We start from the raw sequence: 11572 nt of genomic DNA on the forward strand, positions 1-11572 counted from the left end.
TTTAGGTTTAACATAAAGCACTCAACAGCCAGATAGACGAACGTTTCACGTTGTAAAAGATGGAGGCACTGTTAGACAAAGCCGCTGCGCTTAATTCCAAATCGACTCAGGTTGATGTCCTTCAACAACGATGCGCAATTTCATCTGCGAGTTTCCTCTAGCGTGAAAAAAAATTGGATTTTTTCCTCCCAATTCAAACTGTTCGATCCGAGAAATTTTTTTGGTACAAATCATTTCATTCAGCTCGCTTTGGGAAATATCGCAGCCTTTGCCAATCGCCGCTATAGTTGTTTAACACCTGCTAGCTTTTCTTTCGAATTTTCGAATATGAAGTGAACTTCAGTTTGTAAAGGCGCGAAAGGTAATATCCGCCCGTAAGAATTTCCTTCATTTGCTAAGCATACGCAAGTGCGGAAATTAAGCTGTGGAAATACTATTAAATTGGGTGCGGGCCCTAAAAGCTTTTGAGTAATGCCTTACACTTGAAAAACTCAGACCCTTTAGTGTCTCGAAACCTCGGGTCGATTTACCCAATTTGGCAAAGAATTGAAATGATGGGTGAACGGACAAAAATCGGTCCGATTTATAACCTCTGTGGTAATACTATAGATTTTCGGAATCTAGCCGTTATTCTCCCTGCGTCTCAACAAAATAACAAAACAACAACAACAACAACAAAAATCGCCCGACAAACAGTGACTTGTCAGTCTTTACGCTGTCAAAGCATCAACCTACAGTCCGGGAAAAGATGATATGGCGGCTGGACATTCAGTTCACACAATATACTTTGCGACCCTAACACAGCTAATAAGCAAATAGAAAGCGTCGGACATGCCATTATCATGCAGCAAGTATATATGCGAATATGGGTAAGATACAAAATGATCTGGCCTACACTTCCGCAGAGACTGTACACGCCATAGCTGTTCGACTCGCTTTCCAGAGTAGCCTGCCAAGCAAGCGTCTCCCTGGATTTTTCTGCTTTAAAAAGCTGATTTCCGTATTTTGGGCGCGCGCGAAATGGGGCGGGAGCGAAAAAGGGAGGGGGGAGGAGAGGGAGGAGAGAGAGTTTTAAGAGTTTCTTTCCTCTTTCCTCTGACTGCCCCCTCCTCTGTCTTTTACGCTCACTGCTTGTAGTTCCGATGTCTGCGCGGTCAAACAGCGAAAAACGCACAAATGGAAATGGAGTGTCAAGTAGTACTGTGTCAGCTAGGTTCAATCAAGCAGGAGCTCCAATATTAATAAACTCTCCAATTACAAAGACGGCCATAAGAACAAGAAAGACTGAGTTTGCTGTTCCCTTGCGAACAAATCATGGTTCATCTGTTGAATTTCCTCGTTTGCATTTCCTGTATGAATGTCTAAATTACCATGAAGAAACTGTTGGGATGCACCTTCTTTAGTTGTCATATATATTCTAGTTTTTATACCTGCTAACTCTCGCGCCTGCGGTTTAAAAACTTCGATCTTACGCCAGCTCACACTTATGGACCGAATTCAGTATTAAAAAATCTTCTGGTTGAAAAAACAATTCTTAAAAATATGTAGACACAAACCAATGGGAGAAAAGAAAAGTCCGCGGGAAATTACTGAATGACGATACTTTCCCCGAAATGTCTGATTTTTGAAGGTGCGTACGGAGATAATCATTTTCTTGAGAACTTCAGAGTTCCTTGGACCGTCTTCGGAAATCTTCGGAAATCTTCGGATATACAGTCGTGTCGTCTTCGAAAATCCCCGCACTCCCGGGATAAAATCTCACGCCTTTGCGTCAGAAAAAGTTGGCAGGTATATATTCTGCATATCGATTTGTTTGGTTTGATCGTGATTAGCCTTGGTGTGTCCTATTTGGTAGGACGGTTGATCATAATAGAAGCTCTTCCTATCCGTATTCGCATTTTTACCAAATACACGAGACGATTGACTTTGTATGTGCGAAAAATTGCAAAGTCGCTCCCTGGTTGGCACATAAATATTGTAGTGCCGCTGAGCCATTATTACATTTATAGGTTATAACTGGGAAGGCAATCCTAACTGGCGTATTAACCAAGGGGGATTTATTTATATTTTTAAATCCTTATGAAACTACTTTCGCAGCTGAATCTCTAGAATGTAATTGGGAGAACTCTGTACATGTTGGCTCAGTAAGCGTTGATACAATCCAAACCACAGTAAACCACATTATTGATTAACGTCTACGCCTAGCTACAGAAATCCGGTTACCTTAAAGGGACTATGTCAGCTGGAGCACATGCGCAGTGGAGACCGATTGAGGCTGGGCGCCGGATTTCTGCTTTTCCGCCATTACAAAAGCTTTCAAAAATATCCCAACAAGCAGCTTCTGTAATTTCTAAAGAACTTTTGTAAATAAAAAATTCAGATAACTTTCCAAAGATGAACGCGATTCAAACAGATGAAAACAGCTTCCTGAACTCTCCGACGGTATTTGAAAAAGGTGGGCCAACGATTTCAAAGTGCTTCTCATCAACGCGCACATGCGCTTGGGGATGACATAGCCCCTTTAACCAACTTACTGTCCTTGCAGCCCATAGGAATTTGCAGGCGGCCGCTAGTTGAGTTTCCTGATAGAGAATATCCCTGTATTCTCTTTTACACACGGCGTTACTCGCAAAAAGGACCCACGACATTCACGGGTACTCTCTTTTTGTTCGGCAAGCACAACTTACTTTTAAAATCATTACCACAACTACGCTTTTGGTTTATTGGCAATCTCCAATCTCCTGATTGCTTTCCAATATTTGGTTGTATCAACTGAGTTGTTAAGGCCAAATATTCGTGCCCACTCCCTCACCAACGTGGTCCAAAAACTCTTCCTGCTATCCATTTCTGTGTTGCACAGTTTACAATATTTTCGGGGTGTGTTTTCCGGGACATATTCCGGATATTCCAAAATAGGAAAACCTTAAATATGCTCTTCTTCTAAAACATTAACAAGAATTCGATTATTTAATTTTGGCCATTTGGATATTTAACAATTATTCCATGAGCGCACGTTGGATATGAGATGGTAAATAGCCAACGAGGCGCGAAGCGCCGAGTTGGCTATAACTGATCTCATACCCAACAAGCGCGAATGGAATAATTGTTTTATTAAATTCTCCGCGTTTGGACATTGCTGTTAAAGTTTTCTTTCAAATTTAAACGACCGGATGTTGAGGCAACCTCCGACCAAAGCGAGCGAAACCTTATGATCACATGACACGCGAAGCGCTTTGCAAACGGAGTTGAATGAAAAATCGAAAGCGAAGAAAACCGGGGACAGTCGGACATCTAAAATTCAAGAAATGTTTAAATGTACGAATTATAACCTTTCTGAGCTAGCATTCAAGTACTTTTGAAGTTCCAGCTCATCGAGAAGCGTAATAGTTGTGCACATTTGAGCAAATGTTCTGCTGCGTGATGCCGAGCGAAGGAAGAGATCAGGGTAAGAACGGCTTTTTTCATGTTGAATTGAATTCCTCGCGGACGATTTAAAACACTTCAGGCAAGTCCAAGTGTTCGAGGTACAACCTCACTGAGACAAGCATTCAGTGCAAGTTTTTAAACTTCAAGCTTATTTGAGAAGCGTAAGAGCTGTGCACATTAGTGCAAATGTTTTGCTGAGTGGTGCGGAGCGACGGAAACGAACATTATGGCCGGAGCTCGTACGGATTCATAGATGAACCATCTGAAGTCCTCGTAAATTCGTAAAAACATAAAGACAGGCATGAAGCTCTTCTTGAGAAATTTCTTCGATTGGTTCGCCAGGATTTGCAAGCCATCCTGAAATTTTTGAAGGTAACCGGTTGTTATTGTTGTTGTTATGTGATCTAAAAAATCGTAAAATCTTGCAATTTTGAAGATTTTAAAGGAAACTTCAGAGATGCGTACCATTGAATAGCGTCATACCGAACTTTGTGGCTTTTATTGTTGTTATATTGAGATGGCATTGTTTGGTATTTCTTTCTTTTCCTTTTTTTTTTCTTCTAAATTTTTCCGAAGAAACTTTTGCTTCCCGCCGAAAAAAAAATTTAGCTTAGCGACACCTGGGGCTTTTGTTTTCCATATAAGGTCAAACTACGGTATATGAGCTGATAACCGAGATTTAGTGAACCAATCAGAACGCTAGAAATGCAATATCCGAGGCTGAGAATTTAATATCTGTTACCGTGCAACAGATATAAGTTAGAGTTTTCAGTGTAACACGCGCCTTTAGAAGCAACTGAACACTACTAATAAACAAAACTAAAGTTCCAATTAAAATGATTGGATTTAAAAAAGTTAATGTTACAACTCAAGCTTATGTGTATTTGAAGTCCGTTCCGTAATCTACGAGCAGCTGTAGAGGCAGCTCTGTAACCAAACGTCTTGTGGTTGGTGAGAGGTGAGAGGCGCGTGCTCTTACTACTGTGCCATCCTTCCCACTCCCTCCCCCGCCCCCCACAAGATGTTCAGGTAAGTTGAGTCCATGAAACTTCATTAAGTATCTATGCCCACCCCCCCACCCCCACCTAAAAACACACCATTCAACACACACATAGTGACAAAGACGTTCGCTGAATTCCAAACCATTCCAATCATGCACGTCTCAAACGCTTCCCTTGTCCTGATCACTGGCTACTGACATAACATCTCGGCAACTAGCCAAGCATACTGTGGAAAGCTACAAATAGCTGCTGTCAAATTCTTGTATTTTTGAGGTGTGCTTGTTTTCCTTTACCTTCTCCAGACAATTTGACATGAGCTGCGTCAGAACAGAGAAAAAGAGCATTATCACTGTTAATCCTCCAAACACCACAAACGTCCAGGCTCCTCCCAGGCTCGCTACAAGAAAGCCACTAAATATGGGCCCTGTTCCAAATCCAATGCCCAAATAGCACGACTGAACAATGCCTGAGATGAAACAAATCAAACATGAATTACTTTTATCAATCAGGACTCGTTGTTGCGGTCAATGTTGGGTTACAAAAGTGTCTTGTCGGTGTTAAAGGCTGGAACCTCGAACCGTCAGTACTAAAGATAGAAATAAATCGAGGTTCCATGGCTATACTTTGGCAGTTGTTGTTTGTTATTAAAAGGGATCATGTCGAGCTAATCTAAGTTTAAACGCGGCCAAAGGTATCTACAAACATTTCAAGATAGAATCATGCTTGGGCCTAAAGCAGTTTCACAGTTTAAAACCTCAAACATGAGCGACGAGAGTGTAAACTCTTAAGGTTCTGTTAGACGTAACAGCTGTAATTCGTGTATTTTTTTTAGTAGAAAATTATTACAAATTGTTTGACCCAAGTTTTGCTATAAGGGTGGCGCTGGAGGTTTGAAACCCTGACCCTGTTATGGACAAAAATACCCTTACTGTACCTACCCTGTGTAGTGCAACACCCTCTATTTTAAGACCCTAAAGCGCTGATATCTAGGCCTGAAAATGATCTTATGTTGACTGACTACCTGCTAAATAAATACAGATCAATGAACATCTCCAATCTCGGATTGCTTAATACTCGACGACAGTATTCCAGTCATATCCTGTCTAGGAAGGATCCAGACCCTGATTTCCACAGACTCCCTTGAAACTATATACCCTTTGAGGAGCTCATGACCCTGTTCAGGGCAGAGGGGCCAAAAACCATACCCTATCAAGTGGCACTTCCCCGTATAGGCCATACAGGGGAGTACCCCCCCCCCCCCCAGGAGTCTGATCTTCTAGCAAATGTACTTTTACCTTGAGCTGTCGAAGATAATCTTGGTGGTGAGTTCTCTGTGAAATAAAGAATGCAAGCTGGCATAGAAGTTGCAAAGGCAAGGCATTGCAATAATTCAGGAATAAGCGCCAACCAAGGATCATTTATCACGCCATAAAAGAAGAAGGCAAAAACATACATAACAAGGGAAAAGTGAATTGTGTTGAAGACACCTATTGCTCTGATAAGCTTTCCTGATAATCCAAACATTAACATGGAAGCTGTACAACGGGCTATTCCTGACGCGCCCATAATCCAGGTGGCCTGGGACGGGTTTAAATCGATAAGGTACCAAAACATAAACGAGAAAAAAACTCCATCAACTATTCCAAGGTAGAGAATAATGATGATTAATGTTACGCCTCGAAAGTTCAAAATGCTATCTCGCAGAGACGTCTCTTTGTCAAAAAGGATTTTTTGGGGGATCTTTTCCGTGTTGTAACTTTCCTGGGTAAAGTTTATCTGTAAGGCATACGCAAAAGCGATGACCACAGAAAATGACACCACATACATGGACATGCCATAATCATCTTGAACTTCTGAATCACATACAGGAAGTAAGTGAATATATTTAGCAGCAAACGTGACGATAACATTCGAAACGATCTGCCCTACGCTTCCCCAGAGCCTGTACGCGCCATAGCTGCTCGACTCGCTTGCCAGAGTTTCAAGTAAAACTGCGTCAGCCAGATTTCGAGCAGGAGCTGCAATGAACTCTCCAATTAGGAGCAATGCCATTTGAATAAGGAAGACTGTCCGTACTTCTTTGTCGTACTCATTGGTGTTTATCTGTTGAATATTCGCGCTTGTATTGCTTGTATGAATCTCTAAATTGTGATGAAGCAAATATTCAGTTGTATTTAGGTTTGTCACGTCACTCTCAACACTATGTATGCATTGGGTGTGATTTTCTCCCTTGTGTATTAGATGGCACGGCTGACGATGCCCTCGATTAACACGTGATAATTTACAAACTTGTTCCCCTGGTCGAGGAATGAGCACCAATATCGGCGTTATCGCATTTGCTGTCATACTAACAAGAAAAACAAGTTTTCGTTTGCTCGTTTTGTCCGCCAGATATCCTAATAGCGGTGCGCCAACACCGCGTATAAACGGGGCTGTTCCTGAGAGGATTCCTGTATAACTAGCGCTTAGTCCCAGCTGTCTGTAGTACACTGGAGAAAAGGCTATCTTCATTACCATGGCAGATACAAAGAAAAAGTAAAACGCTTTGAAGATGAACGATTTTTGAGTTTGTGAACCGCACTTTTCACCAAAAACCATATTTTGACGCATAGAATTAACCTTGACAATTTGCTGGGACAATGATTCACGACGTTGCTGGAAATATATTCGTCAGTGTCCTGAAAAGAGAATTATACAAAATATTATACTGAGAAAATTCAAAATATGGCGTTTCAATATATATGGACTATAGACATCGGCCTGATATTTTCTGATTCTATCTTCAAATACTTCAAGACTTGCTAAAAAAAAGTTACTAAAGACCTGTTTGCACAAAAGATTTTTGGGGCACCTGCCAGGCAATTGAATTTCTAATGATCTGCAATATTGACTGTACGATCTTGGCGTTAACAGTTTATTAGCCTTTGTCTATACCCTGTTCTCGATCCTTTGTCACACCATTTTATCGCTGCGGTTTCTTAACCAAGTAAGAGACGTGAGCGTTTTTGTACATAAACATTTTTTTATCAAATGTTATGTAAAATGTCACCTTTATTGTGTTTGATGTATGTTCTGTAAAACCTGTATTAAACGGTCATTAAGTCATTCTCTGAGGGTGACCGCTTAATTAATTAGGGAGTGCGTTCGATGATCTCGATCCCAGGCTCTTTCTCTTTCGCCAAGTCAGGGTGAGGTTGCGCCCCTGTAAAATCTGCGGGGGATGCCAGATACGCGTCCCAAGATCCATTGATTAGTTTATTGTCCCATTCAATCTAGTCTCCAATCAGTATTAGGAGTGCCTTCTTTCTACGTCAAACGCAATTACAAATTCGCATCAAGTTCGTTATGGACTCCTGAGATAATATATTTCTTGAAATAAAAAGCAGTGTTTCCCGGGAGTGTCGTCTACACCGCTAACTCGACTTTGCGAAAATCAGTAGCAAAAGTCAAGCCGACTTGCTGTTAAATCGCCTTGACGTTGAGGCAGCTGAGAGTCTTATATGGACAAAATTTCAGATCCCGTTAGAACATTTGGCAAGCGGCCCTGGCCGGCTTCAGGAAAAACGCAAGTTCTATTGTATTATTCTATTTAGGATAAGGATTTGATATTGATAGTTTGTCTTGTACGTTTATTTGTATCGACCTGACGAATTTTTAACTTTGTAAAAGTAAAGGTTGATTGATTGATTAACTATTATTATTATTTATTAATTATTAAGTACTAGTACTAGTTTAGATCATATTCTTTCGGCATATTAAGCGGTGGCTGACCCTCATGGAATGGCTAAGTGACCGCTTAATACAGGTTTCACAGGATCTACATCAAACACAATAAAACTGACATTTACGCACAAAAGCGCTCCCAAAATCCCTTTGGTTGCCATTTTTTTTTTTCGCATAAGGGCTATGCTCAGTCTTTCATGGACATCACGTACGGTCATTGGGGGTATTGAAGGATATACTTCATTTGGTCACATATGACAAATGATGATTATCCTTCATTTGAGGACGAGATCGTGTTGACAGTAGCTAAAGCCTCCAACCTCGTTCCCAGGATCTCTCCTCTTCACGTCCCAGGGAGCCCCTCTCTCGCTCCGCCTCAATCTCGAACCCAGAGTCCTCAGGCTTTTTTGGTCAGCGGTTAGGCGCCAGGGGATACTCTGGGGAACTAGAATTTTATTTACATTTTTTGATTGGCTGTCCTAGCTGATTGGCTCGTAACGGCTTCCATTGTTTTATCGCAGAAAGCCTACGGTAATAAAATTCAAGTAGTAATTCAAGTCTCTCCTGGCCACCAACCGCTGGCCAAAGAGCCTAAGGACTCTTGTTCAAGATTGGCTCCGCCTGGGACGTGAAGAGGACAGGCCCTGGGGACGAAGTTGATATATCCCCTAGTCTTTAATTTTGTCTTCATTCTTCTGGTCCTTGATCTTAAGCTCTTCCATTTCTGCGTTCGCGAAAACCGTCCCTTTGTCGATTTCAACAATTTTCTCCTCCTTTCGATAAACGTGTTAACCTTCATTTGCATGGGTAGCTTGATAGAGTGACATTGAGTAGATTGGATGTTGTTGGTACAAAACTGCGCTTGCCAGGGAGGGGGTGTGTGTACTTTGTTGCGAGCCAAAAGTTTCACGTGGATCCCCCCTATTGGGGGAAATTTTAGTACTCGTGCCCAGGTTTAACCGTGAGTTTCTCATTCCGAGGACACGGCTAGTCTGAGGCAAAAATAGCGCCCGATTTGAAATGAACTTTGTTTTCAACGAAGGTCTGTATCTTAATGGGTGAATTTAATTCGAATGAGTCGCCCAGGAAGAACCGCTCATCATCTCTCTTGGCAAATGGTGAGGGAATTTCCAGGGTTTTCAACTGTTTTGTAAAGTAGCGGACATACTTCTGAAATATTTCCTCGGGGGCTGAACGAAAAAGAAAAGTGAGAAACATAAAAGGATCGTTACAAAGAAGATTTAAAATATAAAATGCATGACAATGATTGGTTGTTTAGGACTAAGTTACAAGTGTGAGACATGTCATTGGCGTGTTTCATCACGTCTATTTATACCAAGAGGGTGCAATGGTGCAATAGAATACTCAGAAACGCCATTTTCAGCGTTTCTGGAACCAAGGAAACAGTCTCCTAGGCAATGCTGGCGCTCACTAAAATTCTGTCTAAAAAGTAAGTTACTGAATGAAAATGGTCAGTTGGTAGGGGGAGGGGGAGGGAGAATGGCAACAACAGAATTTTCATTGGCTTATCATTGCGAATTTCTTTGATTTTCAAAAATGTTTGGTAACTTGATCTCAAAGTACCGGACGTGGAACGGCAAACGACCGGACGAAACGTCCGGCCTCCCGCCTCAAATGAAAACCCTGGGGAATTAAGCGCGTGCTTGAGTTTCCAGCGAATTTTAGCGAGGTTAAAGTGCACTCCTCAAATGACGGGTCAAAATGGACTTCAAGTTTTCCAACCTTCTCACTTATATGCACGTATCAGCGGCCAGCCTTGGGGGCCGACCCCCGGGCAACTCAGGGAAACCCACGTGTTGGTAGGGGATTTGCAGCAAAAATTTGCCCCGGAGACAGGGGCATTAGCGTGCTTTCGCCTTTTTGGCAAAACTTCCCGGGGATCTATCTACGCACGGGATTTGCTAATGCTCTGCTGTCACGAGGTCCAGCAGTAATTATTCAGTGGCGTGGCAAAAACCCCCGGGGATCCGGGAGAGTGCTCGACTGCATTTCGAAGTCTTTGCTTTCTGAGGTGAGTAAATTATATTATCATTCAAATTTGCAAGTATACTTCATGACCACCATTAATCCATCCTCCACTAAAAACTGGAGGAAACAAATTAACATTTCTTGAAAACTATTTTAAGATGAAAACTTTTCTGATATTGTGCTTTTAAGAACCTGTAGAATTGAGCAAATTGTGACAACACTTGCAGTTGGTACACAATGTATTTATAAGACGTTCTGTTCCACAGATCATGGATTGGATAGAATTCTTCAAGGGATCCGGGCTTGACGACGAACGCGGACCAGTTAAAGAAGCTGTTTTTTCGTCCATTTTAGCAATAAACTGCCGTTTAAACTTTATTTTGAAGTTGGTACTGACTTCCTGAGTACTAGGATGATCAGAGGAAAATATCAAAACCTTTGGAGAACGTCTCTATTTTTAGTTGGACCACGGCATTGCCACATTTTAGCCCCGGGGGCGGGGATATTTGTTTCAAGATTTCAAATCTACCCCAGGGGCTTTAACAAGCATTTGTGAGGGCAGCCTTTGCAAATGCCCCTGGGTGCCCGGGGATCGGCCCACCGGGCTGGCCGCTGATACGTGCATTACATACTAGAGGGTCATACTACAGTGCTGAACGTGGACTAGCCACTAAGAGATAAACTGCTCAAATCGGCTTTCGGAAGCTCTGCGCGAAGCCATGAAAACACGGCAAAACACATCAGATGAGCTCTTTCGGATTTAATTTTTGTAGGTTTTCGAGGGAATATTGTTGTTTAATTTTCAATCGAATTTGAAAGCCATACAAACTCTTTTATATTACGCTTTGGTGACTTGTATGAAAACTTCATTTCGACCGCTGCATTCCCAAACTGAGCATCGAAACCATAAGAATATAATTTTATGTCGCGCACGTGGACCCCGTGGGCTTTAGAAAACGAACTGAAAAGCTCCTGGGTTTTGGCGCGCGAAGGCGAAAATAGATTTTATATTTTGGCGCGTGAAGGTGGAGATGGAAAATGACCCTTGGCCGCTGATGACAAGATATCGCGCTCTCCTTACATGTATAACTCCTACGGTACTTTTAATACTGTCCTCTGTTCAAATCGCACAAAAACCGACTTCGATTTCACTACGATATCGCTCGTTGAGAATGGCATGGACCTTTTTCATAAATGGTAGCCGATAAATTATTCTTTTATTTTATAATTATTTGCGCTACCAGCTTCTTTGTGCAAAATTGAATAGACGTTAATGTATTAATGTATTAATGTATAATGTATTAATGTTTTATGTATGCTAATTAGGATACATAAAAAAAAGAATAATAAATAGAAAGCCCATTCCAAAATAAACACGGGAGCATTTGACTGGCGTTGAGTGTCAGCGATACCAAGAAATAAATTGTTCCACG

The 11572-nt window shown here is 41.7% G+C and overlaps 1 protein-coding gene across 1 annotated transcript; it reads right to left on the reverse strand.

The window, feature by feature from the left end:
* Nucleotides 1-4562: 4562 nt before the first annotated feature.
* Nucleotides 4563-6380, reverse strand: LOC146469667 (major facilitator superfamily domain-containing protein 6-B-like). The gene is made up of 2 exons (XM_085122996.1): nucleotides 5723-6380; nucleotides 4563-4893 (listed from the first exon to the last, which is right to left on the reverse strand). Exons 1-2 carry the CDS (start codon nucleotides 6258-6260, stop codon nucleotides 4664-4666), a joined length of 768 nt encoding a protein of 255 aa, XP_084979122.1. The 5' UTR covers nucleotides 6261-6380; the 3' UTR covers nucleotides 4563-4663.
* Between the last annotated feature and the right edge of the window lie 5192 nt (nucleotides 6381-11572).

The sequence above is a fragment of the Pavona decussata genome, unplaced genomic scaffold (genome assembly GCF_977016875.1).
Source record: "Pavona decussata unplaced genomic scaffold, jaPavDecu1.1 SCAFFOLD_120, whole genome shotgun sequence".
NCBI classification, from domain to species: domain Eukaryota; kingdom Metazoa; phylum Cnidaria; class Anthozoa; order Scleractinia; family Agariciidae; genus Pavona; species Pavona decussata.